This window comes from Mirounga leonina, unplaced genomic scaffold, assembly GCF_011800145.1.
Source record: "Mirounga leonina isolate KUSES-001 unplaced genomic scaffold, KU_Mleo_1.0 Mir_127, whole genome shotgun sequence".
Lineage (NCBI taxonomy): Eukaryota > Metazoa > Chordata > Mammalia > Carnivora > Phocidae > Mirounga > Mirounga leonina.
Window position 1 is genome coordinate 15,948,439 of NW_023270316.1, and position 22,774 is coordinate 15,971,212.

The 22,774-nt window shown below is 40.0% G+C and overlaps 1 protein-coding gene across 2 annotated transcripts in view; it reads right to left on the minus strand.

The window, feature by feature from the left end:
- Window positions 1-22,774, minus strand: part of GPC6 (glypican 6) — a 1,077,286-nt gene that overhangs the window by 97,397 nt on the left and 957,115 nt on the right. For both annotated transcript variants that reach the window (XM_035003189.1, XM_035003190.1), the window contains exon 5: window positions 5,540-5,670. In XM_035003189.1, coding sequence (XP_034859080.1) covers window positions 5,540-5,670 — 131 coding nt within the window. The remainder of the gene's footprint in view (window positions 1-5,539; window positions 5,671-22,774) is intronic.

Genomic DNA, 22,774 nt, shown 5'->3' on the forward strand with positions numbered 1-22,774 from the left:
CAAGTATATTTTAAGTTATTTTCTGTTTTTTATTGTTGAAGTCTCTCTGGCATTATACTTTCATGTTCCAAATTCAACTCAGCAAAATACACTGTTTCTTCCATGTGTAAAAACATGTTAGGATGGCTTTCTGTAGAATGCAAGCACAAGTAAGATGTAACTCCTGTTCTCAAATAATTTATAATCTTGGGAAGGAGAAGGGAAGTATGCAAATAACCACAACACAAGAAATAATATGCTTACTGCCTTAAGAAGGGCACGCATAACCTAGGAACTCAAAGTAAAGACTAACACTACTGGAATAAAAATATATTTATTTGAGCTAAATTCTAAACAATGTCTTTGTATCTGAAAGGAGATATTTTCTACATGCAAATTCCCAAGATATCATTTATGCCTGTATGCTTTGAAAGAAAAAAGATCCAGAGAAAAGAAAAATATTTGGATGCTAGAAAAGGAAACCTAACCAGTAGTGAAGAGATAATGTTCATAATACTGTTAACTGTTTAGAACTGGAAAAGCACATTTCAAAGAACCCTTCATTTTACAGATGAGGAGACTAAGACCCACTAGCTAGAAGCAGATATTATTACATTCTCTTTTCCATCCTCTTAGGCTTTTTTCTTTTCTTTTTCTTTTTTTCCCCCTCTCATCTTCATTAGTACTATAGATTCAGAAAGAATTGTCTGGAGAAAATTAAGTACCTGGAGGCCACCCTACTCTTCCATAATGGGTTCTACCCTCGTCTGTAATAAGTATTAATTGAATGGATGGTTTCAGTTGGAATTTAATAAGTCTTCCTTCTTAATTTAGATTATATCTGACAAACCAATCTTTTCCTGGATTAGGTTTGAAATTATTCCTAATACAGTTAAATTTTATCGAGTGAGATCAGTTTCATCTTCTCTGATAGGATAAGAAGGAGACTATCAACACATCTGAATTTCACAGGCAGAGACTCAGCAAGTTTTGCCCTCTCTTCCCTTGGGGAATTTCCATATGCCTGCAAAGTTCTTTCACTTGGGTGGGTAACAGAAGTGGTAGAATAATGAGGGAGCTTTCCTGTGTGTGATGAAGATTGGGAAGTTGGTGAATGTAATAAGCTTGGTTGGGGCTTGAAGAATGAACAGCACTTGTTTCTCATCAGAACATTCCCTGTAGTGTGTTTTAGGCAATAGCCCTCCTTTAGAAGGCTGGGTCCTCCAGTGCTGAAGTATATATGGACTAGGTGGGAAGATACTTATTGAGGGAACAGTGGCATGCTGGGAAGGTCTTTTTCTTTGGATCAGATCATTTGTAGGGGTCATCCCAAGTCTGCCCCTTGTTAGTTGCCTGAGCCCAGGAAGGCTACTCAATTCCTGTAAATTTAACATTCTTTACCTATAAAATCAGGAAAAAGATGCTCTACAAGATTGCAGCAAGGGTTTGGAATAAATATATAAAACACGTAGAAAGAGACTGACATGGGGCCGAGGATCTGTTTTGTCTTCTAGTGTATTCCTCATGCCTGGTACATAATAGGGTATTTGCTGAATGAATATACTAGGTGCTCAATTACTGGTGGCCATGATGATTATCATTGTTACTAGGGGATTATTTGTCCGAAGTCTTAATGTGCTTTTGTTTCCAGTCCTTAAAAATGTGTACATACACATATATAATGATATATATAATATATATTATATAACATATAATATCATGTTATACAAAGAATACACAAACCAAGAGTTTGAAATAAGTGCCATAATGTTATTACCAAAATTTTATAACCTGATTATACAACTCGGCATAGCCAATGTATTTTTTTTTTAAGTTTATTTATTTAAATGATCTCTACACCCAACACAGGGCTCCAGCTCATGACGCTGAGATCAGGAGTCTCATGTTCTTCCGACTGAGCCAGCCAGGCACCCCTAGCCAATGTATTTTTTGGAAGGAATGTCAGTAATCCTTACAGCTAACAGTTTAGCTATGAGCTAAATAGGAGAGGAAAAAGATCTGATAGTATGTATAAAAACAGCCCTAAGACAAGATTGGAGCAGGAGCATACTTGGTGGGGACAGATCTTTTCATTGGTGGGTAAATCCCACTAAATCAGGATCAGGGACTAGGTACAAAAAATGAGCTGTTCTCCTGCAGATTTGATGAGAGCCAACGGCATTAGAGGAGGGGAATTTCGTATCTGAATCCGTGGTGGGTTCACCTTCTGCCTCCAGATAGAGAGAGGGAGACGAAAGTAACTTTTATCCTTTGTACTACTACAACTTCAGGAAAGGCTGGAAGCAATGAGGCTTGATAAGAGAATGATTTCATTAGAATTGGGCATGGTGGGAAGCAGTAGGTAGAGTTATGAAGGGAATCGGACAGAAAGACAGACAACTTGAGTCCTTTTGGCTTTGCCACCCTGTGTCCTCAGCTTCTCAGGAAGGTTTTACTGAAAGCCTTTGAACTTTCTCCTAATACTTGATCTATTCAGCAAATATTTACTGAACTCCGCCCTGGGTGAGACTGGCTTCGGAGACACCCTCATTGTTATAATGCAGTGATCTGGCAACGTGGGTCCTGTCATCAGAACCCTCCTCTATGCGCTCTTTATGCACCATGAGGCCCCTGTACGTTACTTAACTTTTCTAAGCCTTGGTTTCCTTATCTGGAAAATAAGGGGGGAGGTTCTAGCTCATTACAAATACTGTTATAAATATTACATAATATAAACCACATATAGCACAGTGTAGTCCTTTGAAGTAAGCATTTAACATATGATCTAACAGTTATAAACACCGTTGCTTTTCTGAAAAAGGTTCTGGAATGACTGCTAACAGCAATGGTGTAATAAGGTAAATGATTTTCCAAGGAGAAATTGCCAATCATGTCCTAGAATAAAAAGTCATTTTAATTTGTAGGCTTTACAACTCTCAGGATGTCTGCTCACCCCCACCCCTACCCTCAATTAGGAAATAACTTCTGGCCTCACTCAAAGCCTTATCAGAATTTAAGGAAGCCTCATTATGCAAATATTCCAGCCAAAGTGGACATCTAGAACTCCTAATTCAGTGAGACTGTTTATCAATGGTGACTGAGGGTTCCCTTGAAAAAGGAAAAATACATGGGGTGCCTGGGTGGCTCAGTCATTTAAGCATCTGACTCTTGATCTCAGCTCAGGTCTTGATCTCAGGGTTGTGAATTTAAGCTCTGAGTTGGGCTCCACGCTAGGCATGGAACCTACTCAAAAAAAAGGGGGGGGATACAACCCTCCAGTTCTTAGCAAAAATGTAGATTCTAGACTTTAGTTCGTGTATAATTTCATGGATGTGGCTTAAATGGAAAATGAAAATTACCTGTTTCCAAATTCCATGCAATAAAGCCTCTTGGAGAATATACCCATTCTATCAGCAAATCCTGTTGGTGTTTCCTGCTAAATGTATCCAAATTCCAACCACCTGTTGCCTCTCCACTATGTTCGAGGCTGGCTTTGGTCCTTCCTCAAACCCTCTTCCACTTTGCAGCCTGTCTCCCATCCCTCTGTCCTGCAGAGCCTGGCTGCTCTCCTCTCCCTCCTTCTTTTTTTTTTTTTTTTTAAAGATTTTATTTATTCATTTGAGAGAGAGAATGGGAGAGAGAGCACGAGAGGGGGGAGGGTCAGAGGGAGAAGCAGACTCCCTGCTGAGCAGGGAGCCGATGCGGGACTCCATCCCGGGACTCCAGGATCATGACCTGAGCCGAAGGCAGTCGCTTAACCAACTGAGCCACCCAGGCGCCCTCCCTCCTTCTTTAACTCACTCCCCTTTGCCCTGTGTCAAGACTACCAGATATGCTTTCTTTGTTTCTAGCTCATTTGACATTTTTTTGTCCTGTTATTTTATGACCTGCTATACAATATCCTCTCACGTGAGTGTACCCTTCCTTACATGCCCTATATTATTTCTACTCTTGATTTTTGACATTTTTTACAAAGAAATGTGTCTTTTTAAAAAGCACATTCCTTATTAACAACCCTCCTATTATAATGTAGTTGGACAAATTCCACAAAAATGTCTCATCCACATTCTGGTAATAAAGAGAGTCCATCTGACCTCTTAGAGAATTTTCAATAGAATAACTTGAACACGTATGTACGTGCTCCAGTGAAGATCCTTCTAAGAAGTGTGTGGTGGTCTCAAACCACTTTTGTCCGAGTGCTTTTTACACCCTCTTCTCTAGGGCTGTTTTGTATATCAGCAAGCTGAGCACCTGGTTACTCGAGCACTGCTGGGCTGGTGGCCTCTTAAAACAACATGAATCCGTGTCTAGGCAATAGATTTGGGAGGAATAAATGATTGCTATTTTTTCCCAGGAAAGGAAGAAAATAGCTTTTCGTGGAACCCCCAAATGTGCTATTTCCCCAATGGGTGGTAATCCTTTACACAGGCTACCCCAAGCCCATTAAAATTCAGAGCTAGGCCTGTAAAACTCTTGACCTGTCCCTCTCTCAATGAGAGAGAAAGTGAGGCCAGATTCTTTCTTACCCTACTTCCTACCAGTTAACCCCGAAAAGCCCCAAACTGGTTTGATTCAGACTCAGCCGCGGAAACCTAGTCTGATTCCATGGCTCTCTTTCTGCTGTAACTCCCCCCCTGCCTTCACACATCCCCTCCTCCTTGATTATATCTGAAATCTCTTTCACAAAGGATTTTAAAAATCGAAGAGAGCTAAGCATGCATCTCTCTGCCTGACATATTTTTGTGTGAATGACTTTCAATTAAAATACAATCACTCAGTCACCAACCAGGTTTAAAGGACTGATACAGATTTGGTTAGTGTGTCATGACAGGGAGACCACTAAAAAGAACATAAGGACTTTGTGCAGTTATCCTGGCGGGCAAAAGGGGCAATGAAGAACAGCCTGGAGATCCTTGGCAAACTTCTCAATTTTGTCTAAGGCAGGTCCTGTTTATCTTTAACTGAGTGGGGGACAAATAAAAATGGGGAACCTGGTATTTGTGTTCTGCAGCTGCAATCTCAGAAGCTCTGTCTCATGATTTATGAAAATGTACTTTTCTTCTTTTAATGTGTGCTTGACTTCATACAAAGGAGCATTTTTCCCTGAATATTCATTAATGAAGGTTATGCCATAGTCTTAAAAAAGAAAGTCAGATGAAATGTTTAATTATTTACGATTGAACATATAGGACATTTGCCGGTTTGCACAGCTGAAGATATAATTAGAACTTCCTAGAGAGAGAATGGGTTGAGGGTGTGCAGAAATTTCAAACATATAAGAAAGAAAATTTCCCCCAAATTGCCCACAAATGTGAGGGATTAGTCAATCTACCTGGGGCTCTCTGAAATTCCATGATTGAGTAGCTGAGAACGAAAAGATTGCTTCCTTTCTCAATGCCATTTTGTTGGACATTTTTAATGAAGTAGCAAATTTGCAGCTCAATAGGAAAAGCTCTCCGACAATGTATTAGAATTTATAATCCCAGCCGACATATCTAGTTACTTCATTTTTAGATTACTGCACTTCCCTTACTCGTAGAAATATGACTAATGCAAATACCTTTGCAGACACCTGCATGCTGTTTTCCTGCATGTTCATAATGGCTTCGGAGATCTTGACATCTATTGGGTCCATGACAGACTCAATGTTGAATGGTCCTTCCAGTCGCTCTGCCACCAAGAGCATCGCATCTGTTAAAATACAGGAGCACGATTTATATGAGGACGGAGGGTTCCAGGTTGTTAACCTGTGTTTAAACAGTTCCAACACAACTGGCTGAAAAATAACCATTCACTCAAAATTTTTATTTGCTTTTATATAATCTGAAATGGGATGGATGACTAAATATCAAAGCAGTATTTCATTTTATTTCAAGATTTAAAATTATTTTGCATATATAAAACCAGGCCTAAACGTGAGAAAATTAGTTCATGTTAAGATTGTTGAGTGTCTCTAACTATCCCATGTGAAGTTAAACCGAAAGAACAAAAATAAAAACAAAACAATATTAGGGCGAGGATAGGCTACATTTCAAAAATGGAGTCTAGTCTCTTTTCTTCTGGAGGGTGAGGAAAATTGAGAATGTTGGAGAAGAAGTGCTAACGTGTGGATTTGGGTGCACAAACGTGGAGACCCTACACAAACCTATTTATGATAGGTGGAGCACTTCTAGATTTCCCAAGAACATACCTTTCCCTACTTTGTGCCCTTCCGTTTTATCCCTTCGGCTTCCTTTGGGGATAGAGACACGTCTCTTACTTGCTTTTATATATTGAAGGCTTATTATGGTACCTATCACACTGGAAGCACTCAAAAAATGTTTGTGACATGAAATTGTGCTGAATTGAGCTGAAGTCTTGCTTGGGAAGCTTTGGTTTTCTGGAGGAGATGGTCATAGTGATATGTTGGCAGGAGCTCTGCCTGAGGAGCTGGTCGCGCTGAGTTCTCATCCTTGCTCCATCACTAAGTAACAGGATGCCTGTGGGGAAAAACCTCTGAGCTTATCTGGCCTCAGACTGGTGAGGTGTATAAAAGGGACTGCTGATGAGAAGTCTCTCAGCGTCTATGGCGAGGGGCATATGCCCATTCCTGTGCCACTGAAAACTGGCTCACTTTTGTCTTTAGTACTCAGGGCTCAGTTGGTAACCTGCTTCCATTAGGATTGTCAAATAGAACTTTCTGTGATGATGATAACGGGGCTAATGAAACTTAAAATGTGGCTAGTATGACTGAAGAATTAAACTGTTAATAAATTGGTTAGCTTTTAATTAATTTAAATATAATTTTTAAAAAGATTTTATTTATTTATTTGAGAGAGAGAGAGCGAGCGAGCACCAGAGAGAGACCACGAGCAGACGGGAGGGGCAGAGGCAGAAGCAGATTCCCCGCTAACAGGGAACCTGATGCGGGACTCGATCCCAGGACGGATCATGACCTGAGCAGAAGGCAGATGCTTAACTGACTGAGCTGCCCAGGAGCCCTAATTTAAATATAATTTTAAATATTTACTTGAGACTAGTGGCTGCCATATTAGACAGAGCAGCCTAGACTTTTAACATATAGATTCCAATCTTAGATTTCAAATTTTTCAATTGTTAAAGCTTTTGGGAGCCAATCGTAAAACATTTACCTTCTTTCACAATAATACATGTTTATTATCAAACACTTACAAATACAGAAAAAAAACCAACAACAAAGGAGAGAAATACACCCATAATGCCACTTCCCAGAATAACACCCAGAATAGTTTGTATATGCCTTGCTTTTTTTCTTCAATGCATAAATATTTTAAGCATGCAACTGGAAATATACCATCCATATATCATATAATTTGCTTTCTAAATATATTATTAATGTTAAATGCTTTTTATAGTAGTTATTTTATAGTATTAGTATGAAGAAACCAAACTTTATTTTTATTACATATCCAACTATGCATGCTCAATCAAAGTCCAACACCAAAATCTTTTCAGGGTTATAAGTAGTTATGAATTAGGCAGATTAGAAACCTTTTAAGAGAGACGAATACTTGTAAGAAGGATACAGTACTCTCTGGGAAGCCAAGATTCACATTTCTAGTATATGTGCTGCCGAAGCGAGCACAAGATTCACATTTCTAAAGAGCACTAGGTTTTGTGAACAACATCAGCTTTAACACTACCCACTGGCTTCTGTACCAGATCCCAGAACTGAGTCTCTGCTCTACCCCTCGTGTAAGGCCCCCAGAGTGAATGCGTTCAGGGAGGTCCCTGTATTCCACATGTATCCCCACCCCCGGTACTCTGTCCCATAGAATTCTTACCATGGGAAAGATTTTGAGTGTGAACAGACTCACAAAGAACCCCTAACAACAAATTTTCTGATTTTTTTCCTTAGATAATGCAGACTTATCTGTGTACATCACAGCAGGATCTTATAACTAAAGTAACGATTTCTCTGCATCTTACTGACCTAATTATCTGACAGTGTGGAGGGAGGATGCACATTATGGGGTTGTAGTATTTTGATATTAAAGATGTTTTTCCCTTGAGGGTTTTAAAAGGTGCCTAATTATTGTCTGAGAGCTGATCTATTTCTTTTATGTTTCGATATGTGTTTTGTATGTTTATTAAAAATAATCCCCTTTACCGTTAGACTTTCCAACAGGTTTTTTGATGACGATTAATTATGATGAATGAACAAGTTTCTCTAGATGGGTGCATTCTGTTAGAAGAATAAAAAACCTTGTACAGGAAAAAGAATTGGCCCAATGGAGTTATTCAACAAATGCACTTAAAGAAACCGAAACTATGGGATCCTTAACTTTGTGTTTTACATACGTATTTGTATAAATCATAATACAAAGAGTACTGGTCTGTTGCGGTATATTCATCCGACATGAATGGGCTGACTTAAGGCAGTGATACCTTTGGCTCTCTGGGAAGTCTGAGAACCACTGTGCTCTAGGTAGTAAGGACAAGTGTTTGCACTGGATGCTAAGGACTTACTGTAGTGTCACAATTTGAAATTATGGGGTCCTATCATAAAGCAGGTAGGTTTCTCTTTGGTGATTTCAGTCTTTTTGTTCCTGGCTCTTTCCCCACCATAGTGCTGGCTTGTTAGGTTTTTGGGTTTGCAAATGCATCTCCTCTTTTTAGACTCTAATCACGGTAAAAGTGCTCAGGGCGAGCCTCTCCAGATCACTTGCCTATGTGGCCTTGGAAAAAGGCAGTCTGATTGATGATCCTGCATATTAAACATAACCAAATGGTCACATTTACTCAAATTGCTTGCTCCTGTATTTCCATTCTTTTTTTCTTCTTTTTTAAAGATTATTTATTTATATATTTGAGAGAGAGAAAGAGAGAGGGGCAGAGAGAGAAAGAGAAGCAGACTCCCTGCTGAGCAGGGAGCGCGATGCGATGCTCTATCCCAGGACCCCAGGATCACGACCTGAGTGGAAGGCAGGTGCTTAACCTACTGAGCCACCCAGGCACCCCATGTATTTCCATTCTTTATCTCAATTCATTTACTTTGTTATAAAAGCTAATTTAAGATGATACATTTTTGATGTAGGTAGATATCTATTTATTTTTCTTTTAATTTAGATCAGCTGTCAGAATATTCTACTTTAAGCTGTTATGTGGTTTAGGCTATTACTAATTTTATATATATATGTAAATAATATATATATACACACACATTAGTTTATATATAATGTATACTAGTTTATATATATATTATATATTATTTATATATAAACTAGTGATCATTTTTCAATATATATGTATCAAATCATTATGTTGTACGCCTTATAAATATATATAGAAACTAGTATATATATACATACACTAATTATATACACATAATTACTTTACTAAGTAAATTAAATTCTCCTTTGAAGACTCAAAAGCCAATGTGGATTGGCTCAAAACCACAGAATCATCATTAAGAGTAGTAATGTGCATATAGTTAAAGATACTGTGTTCTACACCTAAAAATTTGTTAAGAGGGTAGATCTTATGTTATAATAATAATGGAAAAGAGCAGTAATGATTATTGTGCTCATCGACTACAGAAGTGGAGAAAAGGCAACACTTTTACACTGATGGTGGGGACACAAATTGGTGCAGCCACTATGGAGAACAGTATGGAGGTTCCTCAAAAGATTAAAAATAGGCCTACCATATGATCCAGCAATCCCATTTCTGGGAAACCAAATCACCATCTTGAAATATATCTGCATCCCCATGTTCACTGCAGTATTATTTATAATAGCCAGGACACAGAAACAAATGAACTGTCCATCAACAGATGCATGGATAAAGATGTGAGATATACATATCATTCAGCCATAGAAAAGAAAGAAATTCTGCCATTTGTGACAACATGGATGGTCCTTGAGGGCATTATGTTAAGTGAAATAAGTCATACAGAGAAAGGCAAATACTATATGATCTCAGTTATATGTGGAATCTAAAAAAACCTGAACTCATAGATACAGAGAACAGATTGATGGTTGCCAGAGGCAGGGATTAGGAGGTAAGGGAAATGGGTGAAGGAGGTCAAAAGGTACAAATTTCAGTTAATAAGTCCTCAGGATGTAATGTACAGCATGTTGACTGTAGTTAATAATATTATTTCACACAGCTGAAATTTCCTAAGAGAGGAGAGCTTAAAAGTGCTCATCACGAGGAAAAAAATGTGTTAACTATGTGTCATAATGGATGTTAACTAGACTTATTGTGGTGATCATTTTTCAATATATGTATATATGTATCAAATCATTATGTTGCACACCTTGGACTAATACAGTCAATTACACATCAATTATATCTCAATAAAAACGAAAACAAAACAAAAACATGTTCCTTAAGATACAATCACCCCTCTGCCCAGTTCCCCTTTTGTTCTAAATATCCACGACAGGACTGCCCAGGGCCACAAAAGGAAAAGCAGCTCTTCAGAAAATGCTTCTAGTATTTTGCATTTCCACTATAAAGGAGCAGGCTTACAGCTCCCGTCTTTGGCAGTCTAGTTTAGATACATTATGGTAGGAGAACGTGGCAGTGAGACCAGAGCTGTTCAGTCCTGGGACACCGTGTAGGTCTGGAAGCGAATGGCCAGTCTCCCTGGACTCGAGACCTCAGATGGTAAGAGCGTCCGCATAGCCCACTGAGCAGCCAAGAGCATCCCTGCCTGACTGGTTAGCCTCCCACCGGCTGGGCAAGGTTGTCATCAGTTAAGCTCTCCAGGTCAGGAAACCCTTCCCTCTTCTTTGGGCCTGAAGGAAGCCATCCCTCTCTCTCCTCCCAATACCTTTATGACACCAAGGCAATAGTTGGTAAGTTTCTCTGCAATCAGTTAAGTCACAACACAGCCATAACTTACTCCAGAGGCTGCCATCCTACTCTGTCTTAATTATCTCCGTGCCTTTTATATTTTGAAATATTTGGAACATTATTTTTAACTGTACTCTTGGAGCTGTTATCTATGGCCAATTAAGCCAGGACAGTCCTAGCATGTCCGCTAATGATCAGCTGATCCTTCTGCACATATTTCCTGTACCGTCATAGTTTTGTATCTCTTTAAACAAAGGGCTGTTGTCTCCCTCCAGCAGTACACATAACTTCTGTTTCTAAGTGGAGATGAAGTTTAGATGAGTTAGAAGTAACTGGTATCACAGTACGAGGTTCTGAGGCACGAGATGCGGTGACTGTGTTAGGACAGGGGGCGTGTGTCGCAGCTCAGCCGGAAGGTGTGCGTCCAAAGGTGAGGCGCTGGGCTGCAGGCAAAGCTGCACCTTTGAGCCAAGGCATTTTGCTCAAGTTAAGCACAGACTGTCCTATTAAGAGTGAGGAGACCTGACTCTGGTTAGGTGGAGTCAGGTGCTTGTGTTTCCATCTAGGACCCTCCATTAAATGCCAGAGACATAATGGATGCCACGGAGTCCCATTCTGTTCATCATGACCACGTCTCCCTAATAGCAGTGGTACAAGGAAGCAAATCAGATAGTGCCTGGGAAGTTGTTAGCACAATGCCTGGCACACAATTCGCTCTCCACAAAGGTTAGCTAATCCAAGGCCCTACCTCTGGGCAGAAGTGGAAAAGAGAGGACCCACTTGCAGGAAATTTTGGTGGAAGTGTTGACAGCAATTGATGCGAGGAGTAAGAGAGTACAGGCCCATGGCTGACTTTAAGCTGTATAGCTGGTGCTCTTTTGTAGGCTAAATCAATGTCTTGATAATAGCTGCCTTGTGATGGATGAGTTCATTACTGAGAGATACAAGACTGTATCTTTTCTCAGGATGTGTCCCTCTGCCAATAAATGATGACTAGCAAGTCTTTGATGTCCTTCCTATTGAGAGGTGGGGTTTATGCCCTATCCCCTTGAATCTGGGTGGGCTCTGTCACTGCTGTCACTGCCAGTTTCCAGACAGGTACTGAAGAGACTAGAACTTCCACTTTTGATTTCTCGTGAAACTCTGCTTGGAGCTCCCCATGCCGGACTGGTTATGTGTGGGGCACTCCAGGTGACAGTCTCAGTTGGGCCCAGATTTCCAGCCATCCTTGCTGCTGCAGACAGAATGTTTGTGTCCACCCAAAATTCACATGTTGAAACCTAATCCCCAAAGTGATGCTACTTGAGGGGGGCCTTTGGGAAGTAATTAGGGCATGAGAACTCCCTGGCCCCTTCTGTCATGTGAGGACACAGCTAGAAGATGACTGTGTATGGAAGGAAGCAGGCTTACACCAGACACCAAATCTCCTGGTGCCTTGACCTAGGACTTCTCAGCCTCCAGAACTGTGAGAAATACACGTTTGCTGTTTAAACCATGCAACCTCTGGTATTTTTGTTAGAGCCAGGCCCTGTGGGGCTAGGACACCTGCAATGGTGCCAGACATATGAGTGAGGTAGTCTAGGACCTTCCAGACCCATCTCCCAGTGGATTACCATCTAGTGACCCCAGTCAACACCATTGTGGGGGTGGGCAGAAGAATCGGCCAGCTGAATCTTACTTGAATTACCGACCTACTGCCCTGTGATTTGTAATAATATGGTTGTCATTTTAAGCTATTAAATTTGGGGACCATTAATTTTGTAGCAATAGGAAACCAGGGCAGCCAAATATTTACACTATTTATAAAATATTCAGATGTTTTTCCAATATTTGTTTGACAGGACCTAAATATTCAGAATTCTAGTCTATTAACATTTGACAAATTTAACATTTATGATATAACCCTAGTTTACAGGTACAAAAATGGTCAAGAAAAATAAAATGTTGCCCTCAAGGGAACATACAAAAAGAATTTGCTCTAAGTCTGCAAAGCACTATGGTACACGAGACACATACCAGCTAGCCTCAGACTAGGATACATGATTCCCTTGGGATGTGAGCATGAGAGAGATAGAGAGCAGGTTTGTAAAAAGGCAAATATTCTGATTTTTTTTCTAAGTATTTGACTTTGTGAAGAGCAAAAGCTCTGACACAGGAGCTAGACATTATCTCTGATCTCTGGATGGCACTGGATTAAAAACTATCTTGCTGCAGGGACTGCTGAATGTTTATGTTCCTCTAAGATGGAAATATTAAGTAGGATTTCCTATGATCAGATATATATTTTTAATTTATTTCTTGAGAAACAGAGATATAAGGAAATGATCTTACTGAGGGCTACTGATTTTAACCTAGAAGGGAATGATTTTCAATGTGTTTTACAGGAGACAAGAGAAAGTCTTCCTTTTTAAATGAGGTGTTATCAGCCCTTTCCTAAATAACGATGGAGTAGAAATGATCTTGAAAATTCAGTTGAGGGGATTTGGGGGAAACAGGTGAGGGTGGTCAAAAAGTAGAGACTTCCAGTTACAAGATGATGAGATCTGGGGATCTCACATGCAGCATGGCAACTCTGGCTAAAAATACTTACTGTATTGAATACTAGAAAGGTGCTAAGACAGTAGATCTTGAAAGTTCTCATCACATACACAAAAAGGGTAACTATGTGAGGTCATGTAAATGACCTTATTGTGATAATCATTTTTTCATATATACGTGTTATCAAATCAACATGTTGTACACCTTAAGCTCACACAGTGTTATATGTCAGGTGTACTTCAAAAAAGCTAAAAAAAAAAAAAAAAAAAAAAAAGAAGAAAGCTAAGAAAACAGATCAAAATAAGCTCAATTTGACCTAATCAGTATTTGTGACTTGCTAAGAACTATCACTGTATCACTATGGAGTCTTGGGTGGGAGGGGGAAGGTATGGAAGCCTGCATGCTGGTCACATCCATGGCATGTAGGATCTTTCTGAAGGGACAAATGTGAAACACACGAACATTAAAACAATTTTTTTTGAACACTAAAACCATTTTTTCTCCTTTTGAGAGAAATCTGAATTAAGATAAAACATTCATTTCAAAGTTCTCATTAAATCGTTTAAGTTTGTCCTAATAGTTGGCTTTTTGAAAAATGAAATCTATAAGCACAATCTACTTTATTGTTTCATCAGAATTCCATAGCGACCAACTTTGGTTTTTCTTTTATTTCTTTAATATTTTATTTAGTTATTTGACAGAGAGAGACACAGCAAGAGAGGGAACACAAGCAGGGGGAGTGGGAGAGGGAGAAGCAGGCTTCCCACTGAGCAGGGAGCCTGATGGCGGGGCTCGACCCCAGGACCCTGAGATCATGACCTGAGCCGAAGACAGACGCTTAACAACTGAGCCACCCAGGCGCCCTGCTAGAACTGTCTTTAAAAATGCACATCAGCTGAGGTCACTGCCTTCTGCTAAAGGTTGTCAGTGCCTTCAGGAGAAAGTCGGAACCTCTTAGCCAGGCTAAGAAAAGCCCACCTAGCAGCCTTGTCTACTACCTCCCCTGGTGGTCCTGCCCCCTGCACGGGGACCCTCCCCCCCCAGAGTTCCATCAGAGCTCTGAACGTGACACTGATGTTGTCACCAAGGTCCCACACACAGGCAATCCATCCTGAAATCCAATGGCGGACAAGTTATCCTATATGCCGCCTTGTTCTCATGTTACCTGCTGAAGAACTTCCAAAGGTTCAAGTCTGAAAAGAGGCTCATAATCACAGACTCCATCCCTTGCTTCAAATTCATTCCTCACTACTCAACATGTCCTGTGGTTTCCTGCTATTACAAATAATGCCCCAGTGAGTATCCTTGCACAAAATTCATATAATGCATGTGCAAATAAGTCTGTTGATTAAGTCCTAGAAGTTCAACTGCTAGGTCGAAGATATTTTGGCATTTAAAGTTTTGATAGTGCCAAAGTTCTCTCTGTAAAAGCTGTACCTATTTTACATTCCCGAAGGCAATACACGACAGCATCTGATTCTCTAGGTCTCAAACTTTTACATGTTGTTAGGATCAAACAGTTGGATGTTTACCAATCTGATAGGGTGAGAAATTGGCACCTCAGTGTGGTTTTGACTTGAATTTCCCTCATTTGAAGGAAGGTTGCACATCCTTGAATATGCTTAGATACCATTTCTATTGCTTTTTCCCTTCATAATCTTTGTTCACGCATTTTTCTGTTGGGTTGTTAACTCATATTGATATAAGGAAATGTCTTTTGCCAAAAAAAAAAAAAAAAAAATACCGTAAAGACACCAGCCCTTTGGTGACATGAAGTACCATTTTCCCTCACTAGTTGCTATTTATCTTTTGACTTAGTTCATGGTTTTCTGCTCTGCAGAAATTTTAAGTTTTTGATAGTCCAATTTATCATTCATTTGTCTAGGTTTTCTTGGTCTAGTGTCATATTATGCAAGCTTTCTCCTTTCCAAGTTCACCTCTCTGAACCTAATCTACTTCCACTCACATTTTTGTTTACTAGCTTCCTTGCTGTTCTGTGAACGTAGGCCAGGTGCTCTCCTGTCTCAGGGCCTGTGAGTTTATGGTTTGTTCTTTCTTCTTTGAATACGCTCTCCCAAATATCTGCATATCTTATTTTCTGCTGGTCTCCACCCAATGCCATCTCTTAGAAAAACCTTCTCTAAAGACCCTACAAACTCCCAGACACTCTTACCTGATTGCTGTATTCTCTCTTTCTCTCCCTCTCTCTCTCTCTCTCTTTTTAAAAGATTTATTTATTTGTCAGAGAGAGAGAGAGCACACAAGCAGGGTGAGCAGCAGGCAGAGGGAGAAGCAGGCTCCCCGCTGAGCAAAGAGCCCGACGCAGGACTCGATCCCAGGACCCCGGGATCATGACCTGAGCCGAAGGCAGACGACACTTAACCGACTGAGTCACCCAGGCGTCCCTGATTGCTGTATTCTTGACAGCACTTAATACTTGCTGAATTATTACATTTATATTTGCTCTGGTCCCTCTTTCTCCCACTATTTTGTAATCCTCAAGAGGGCATGTCTTTCATCTTTGTTGTTCCCTTCTGTTGTCCCAAACCCTAGAACAAGAGTGGGATCCAAAGAGTTGTGAAATGAACATTTATTAAATAAATTATTGGAACAATTAAAAAAAATCTGTCTGTATTTTCTTCCCGAAACTTAAAAGCTAAGTTACTCTCCTCCTCCCTGCCTGAAAACTCCGCCTGTCTATTCCCCTGTTATGTGCACCATCACAAATGCCTGCAAAACTTTATTAGTGCTGGCCTGCAGGATAAATAGCCCCTTGGTGGCTTTTGATGTGTTATAAGGTAGATGAAGAGTTTCTGTGGGAATTTAGAATCTTATTGTACTTTTTTATTAGGTAGAAATAACTTTTTAGATCTTTTAGCTTGAAATTGAAAAGTATGGCTGGTTTTCTTTCTGTCAGAGGTCATTTCTAGGTTAATCTAAAAAAAAAAAAAATGCTGTTGACATATCTGGCTTTACCAAACAAGGTAATTCCTGTTGTTTCTCAAGAGTCCAAGTTTGCCATTAACTTTCAAAACAATCTCTGTGATAAATGTCATATTTGTTTCTTCGCTATAATTTGAGCACATTCACTAAGTACCAAATTAATGATTTTTTAAAAAATTTTGCCAAGCCTGTACAGTGTTTACATAAAAATATATATATACAAACCAGACCATGATAGAAGTCAGATCTAGCCACAGAAATCAGTACCACAAAGTGAGGTAAATAATAGAAAATGGAAATGAGCCAATTAAATGCAGTTTAAAATAGTGCACAGATATTTGATACAAAAATAAAACAGGGACAGCCACCCAGAATAATTACAGTAACTAAAGAACTTAAGCCAATAAAAGAGAATTTAATGAAGATAACTGTTTACTTTGAAACCAAATCCAGGAAGAGGAGGAGAGAACAAATACACAAACTGATTTAATTCTGAAACCAGTGCAAACAAAGAGGTTTATTTTGCTTCTACACTGTAAAAGGAAATGCAAATTGTGGGAGAAATAATTCCCCAGTACTCCCAGCGCAGTACAGAAATTGGAATCTCCAGGACTCATTTTCTGATGTTGGTTTCTTGTTAGTAGAATGATACATTGCATTTCATAAAAATGTAATATATTCATGCCAGCATCATCTCAATGCTATATTATATCTTCGAGATGTTTAGTTATATCACAAGTCAGAAAGAGTGGGCCTTGTAAATCATGAATTTGATGGACATCAAAGTGTATACTACCAACCATAATCCTTTATTTAAATTTTTATTGCTGGGGCGCCTGGGTGGCTCAGATGGTTATATGTCTGCCTTCGGCTTAGGTCTTGAGCCCAGGATCCTGCATTGGGCCCCTGGCTCAGTGGGGAACCTGTTTCTGCCTCTCCCCCTGCTCATACTCTCTCTCTCTCTCTCTGTATTTCTCTGTCTCAAATGAATAAATAAAATCTTTAAAAAAGATTATTGCTGATTCTTCATATGAATAATTTTTTATGTCATTTGTAGCTAGGAACATCCAAATAACTCACATCAACCTAACCGTCTTTGCCTTGATGATGAATTACAGGATTAAGGGGCATAGAATTTTTTAAGATCTTTCTCACTGAAGAACTATTTTTACCTTTATGTTGTTGGTGCCTCCACAGGGTTTTGGTATCTAGCAGATTGATTTGGGCCAACCAGTTGGTTTTATAGTTTAGGAAACAAGAACCCAAAGAAGAAAAACAGCATTATTTGGACCAAAACCTTTGTTCTTTCTCCCTCTATCCAATATACTGGGCATTGAAATTGCTCACATAGCATTGATGTGCTTACCTACTATTTTGTTATTCACTAAATTACAAGTGCTTCACTTTTAAAGAGAATATTGAAAAAGAAACCATACGTGATAAAGATAGAGCATTTCTGTCCTAAGATTTTTCTCCTTCTTTCTTTGTTGCAATTAAGCTTTTCTTTAAGCCTCCCTCAGGGACTGTGTTCTTTCAATGTGGGCACCATGATCCTGCACTGTCCTTGACAAACATAAAAAGCACTCATAGAGAGTCATAGGCTCTGTGACCCCCGGCAAATTACTTCACTGTTGTGATCCTTGGTGTCCTCTGTTATCATGGGAGCTCCTCCTATGTCACTGTGGGAATTAGATGTAACACTGGGCCCACAGCATAATGCATTTTTATTCTTATATTATGATTATCATATCTTTATGGAGACGCAAGTCCTTTCATTTCCCAACAAAATTAATACTAAAGGTTTGAGTTCACCATCATCCATGAAGTCATAAACCCTTTTCCTGAAAGAGGACAATACCTGATCTGATCCTTTTATTTTACAGAGAAGGTCACTGAGTCCCAGGGGCATGAGGGATCTAGTGATTGGGCTGGGCACAATGGCAAGGCTGTTCTTTCAACAAGCTCTTTCTACTCCATCATACTGATTCCTTCTGTACAACCAGCCAACCTATCATTAAGAAACACAACCAGCAAAAGCATTTCAGATGTCAATAAACTAAAAAAGTCCAAACTTTTTGCCAGTATATTGCAGTTAAAGCAATTCTCCTATTTTCCCCTCCTTTGCCCTAAAAGTTAATAAAGCAAATAACCCCAGAGACCATTTGTTCCTGTAGCACAAGGGCTTGCAACCTACATGGAATGAATCGCAAACCTCTCCCAGAACCAATAAAAAATAAATAAATGAAAAGTCAGGTGTGTTGTCAGAATACCCTGCTGGGTCCGAACAGAGTGATTAGTGAGTGATTCAGCAAGTAATGGGAGCCCTTCTCTCCTACTCGTGTGTGTACTGGTATTATTAAAAAATATATATTTTTTATTATTTTGTTGCTCAGTGCCATGTGAACCAAAAGGAAAATGAAAAAAAAAGAGCAGTCTGCCCTGTATCATGGGTCACTAGACCTAAAGAAAAGAGCTGGATTGTTTAGGAAAAGAAAAAAAAAAACAAACAAACCCATTTTGGGAGGTGATGACTTCATCTCATCTCTGATCTGCCCCGTGAAATGGCAAGATAACTTTTTATTATTTCTTCTGTCTTTACATCTTGTTTCAAGTTATCTTCAACATATGCTCCACGGTGAAGATAAAGATCATTTTCTAACCTGGTGGGGGAGGGGAAAAAGGGGGGAGAGAGAAAGAGAGAGGGACAGGGAGGGGGAAGGAGAGGGAGAGAGAAGGAGAGAGAGGGGAGGAGAGTGAGAAAGAGAGGGAGAGAGGGGAAGAGAGTGAGAAAGAGAGGGAGAGAGGGGAAAGGGAGAGAGAGAGGGAGAGAGAAGGAGAGAAAGAGAGAGAGAGAGAAGAAAGTCCATGATAGAGAAGGAGTGGGTATTTAGGCAGCATTTTCAATGAGCCTGGGCCTGGTACTATTCTAAGAGCTTTAGGGCAGAGAGCTTCATTTTATTTTTACAACAATACCGTGCTGTAGGAAGTACTATTATTTCCTTTAATGGTTGTGGAGGCTAAGACCCTAGAGGTCAAAGAGCTTGCCCCAGGTCTCATGGCTTGTGGGTGGTTAGGGTAGGTGCTGCTTGGAGTAGGCCAGAACTAACATCAAGGAATTGCTTGAACTTGCCACGCTAGCCAAGGAGACCTGCTTGAGTCTCAGGTGGGTGGGCCAGAGCGTGTATGTGTGCAGTTAAGAAGGGTGAGGCAGGGGAGTCACGGGCCGCACCAAGGGCACCAACACCACGCCACTCTGGCTCTGCTTCTTCATAAGGCTCTGTCAAGCAGACAAGTGCTGCTGGGGACTTCAGGCAGATGCTCTTGTAGTCAAGCTGGGTGCACACTTTCTCTTTCTGGGCCTTCTCTTATTAGTGTTTGGGGTGCAGGTTTTTCTAGAACTTACCACTGAAACGTAATCTCATTGATTAGGAGAGTGCAGTGGTTTTTCTGTTCTCAGAACATGCATATCACTGGGGAAGGACTATTTGACATCAGCCATAAAATTAAAGGTAACTTCCCTTATTTGGTTTTCAGAAAGATGTAACTATTTTCTTATTAGATTTCTTTTTATGCTGAAGCACCTATTAGCTGAATTGGAGGGAAAGTTTTTAGGCAGTACTCAGTCCCTTTTTATCATAAATCTACCCTGGATGTCAACTCTCTCCTAACCAGGGAGTGGATATCCAACTGCACACTGGGCATTTCCACTGAGTGCCTGTTTATGTATGTTTGTTATATAAAATTTGGGAAAAAGAAGAGAATAAAAATCCTCTACTATCTACAAAGACAGAGATAACTATGGGTAATATTTTTGGTACTTCCTTCCCAGTGTTATTCTAATATGAATAGTATTGGGGTTAGGCTAAATGCAGTTTCCCCCTTTCACTTTCAATTCAATAGCACATAGCTAGATATCTCCCACTATATCCAAGAAAACAACGCTTTTAGTGACTGCACCATATTTTATGTCTTCAGTGCATTCTAAATTTCTCTAACCATTCTATCATAGTTGGTTTTGTGGGTTCTTATTCAATTTTGCATTGCTATAAGATAAATAATTCCTACATCTGATTTGTACCTATTTCTTCTGATTACCATCTTAAGAAAGATTTCTTTAAATTGACAGCTATTTATTCATTTAAGAAGTAAGTAGAACAGGGGCACCTGGGGGGCTCAGTCAGTTAAGCGGCGGACTCTTGATTTCATCTCAGGTCATGATCTCAGGGTCGTGGGATCGAGCCCACATTCGGCTCTGTGCTCAGCGAGGACTCTGCTTGAGATTCTCTCTCTCCTTTTCCCTCTGCCTCTGACCCCGCTCTCTCTCTCTCGCAAATAAATAAATCTTAAAAAAAAAAAAAAAGAGGTAGAACAAACATACATTTCTTCTGATAAATACAAAAGGCTCAGACTTTATTTTTATTATTTTCTTCTTAAGATTTTATTTATTTATTTGACAGAGAGAAAGACAGCGAGAGAGGGAACACAAGCAGGGGGAATGGGAGAGGGAGAAGCAGGCTTCCGGCGGAGCAGGGAGCCTGATGCGGGGCTCGATCCTAGGACCCTGGGATCATGACCTGAGCCGAAGGCAGACGCTTAACGACTGAGCCACCCAGGCACCCCAAAGCTCATACTTTAATAAGGAGAAGTATTCTTAATGTAGAGAGCTAAATGAAGGTAAGAGAAATAGCTCTGATTCTACCATTTCATAGACCTCCTACATTTAAAAGGCAGACATTTACGATGATACTGTATTTTTAAATTTAAAAATTTCAAATTAAAGGAATTGTTTGTTTTCCCTTGCGATTGTAAAGGGGCTTAAATGCATAAAAAGGCGATGTAGGTTCCAGTGCCTCCCCCACAACCTACAAGTGTGACACTGAGGTTATTCATTCCCACCTGTAAAGTTAAATGTTTCCGCTCGTAGGTATCTCATGGGCATTCTAGTTCCAAAGCCATATGGACCTACTGCTCTAGGACATCTCGGAAGGAGCATCCTGGAACATCTGGATCATTTTCAGCAACTGCACCATTTTCAGCATCTGCATATGCGCAGTTGGCAGATAAACCAAAGAGCAAGGGGGCGGGGCCACTGGTCTAGGAGTCTGACCCAAGGAGCGGGCAAGAGCAGACAGAGGTGTTCGGTCAGTGTCAGAGTGAAGGGCACAGGTGGCACAGAGGAAAAAAAGCTACGGGGATGCAGATAAAATGCAGCCCATGGAAGCAAGCACAAGCCATCCATGTTGGCAGGATGTAGAAGGAATGGAGAGCTGTGTGCCCTGTTGCAGAAAGACTTGGCTTTGACTTTTAGCTCCATTCTTAAGAACTTTTCCTCTCAAAATAATGGTAAAGGAAAGACAACTGGGTATAAAAAGGTAGAACTTAAAAAAAAGAACAAAAACAACAACAGTTGGAGTCCACCAGTGACTTCTGAAAAGCCAGTCAGAGGAACATGGATCAGAGGTCCCAAATCCAACTTGAAACTGCAATGCAAGGGAAGCAGGACTTTGAAATTTGGGGGCAGTATTAACAAGCTGTGTGAATGGTCCTGTTAGATGATTGCGGACTCTGGAGTAGATGGGAATGAAAGATTTAGGTATGGATGCAAAGAGGATCAGCCGGTTGCCACTGACTCAGACTGGAAGGCAAACAGGTAGTTCAGCTGTTGCCCGGCCATCAGATAACACTTACTTCCTATGTTCCCACAGGTGGTACATGCAGTATCTCACTTAATCCTTGGATTCTCAGAGGTAGATGCTGTACTTAGCCCCATTTTATAGAAAATCAACTTAATGAAGCCAGAGTTTCCATATCGAGAATGGAGCTGGATGCCGACCTAGATCCGTGAGACTCCAACTTCTAGGCTTGTAACCATTACTCTCTGTGCTTCTAAGCATTTAAAAAGATTTAAAAACATATACATACTCAAAAGTCAATGTGAATGTCCCAGAAATGCTTGCAGAATTAATCAAAACATTACAATAATTTGCAAAATTTGAGAGATGCCCCTCAGTGAGGTCAGTCTTTGTTATCTTGGTCACATAAAACATCCAATGTCAAAGACCTTGATGTTTTCCTGGAAAATTCTCTCTTATTTTCTTTAAGTATCTATGTAAGCTTTAAGATAAAAAGACAGAGGCAATGTAGGCTTGCTTACGATAGAAATAGAAAAAAAATCAGGATGAGTATCTACTATTTGTTGATAGAGTCGACACTCCAAAAATTGGTATACAGTGCCTTCCCATTTATATCCTTATCAAGGTAGAGAGACATGTGCCCGAGTTGTTTCTGCTAACACACCTGAATTAACCGTAAGACACCTCTGGGTGTTTATAAATCAATAATACCACTGTTTTTTAAAAGCAAACATGTATCTTGAAAACAGGCTCAGAGATCTTCCTAAGGAAGGGAACACTAATTCGAGGCCACCAAAAGCCAATGAATAGGTGATTTTAAAGAAAAAGCAAGGTGATGTATTCTAGAAACAAATGGGTGA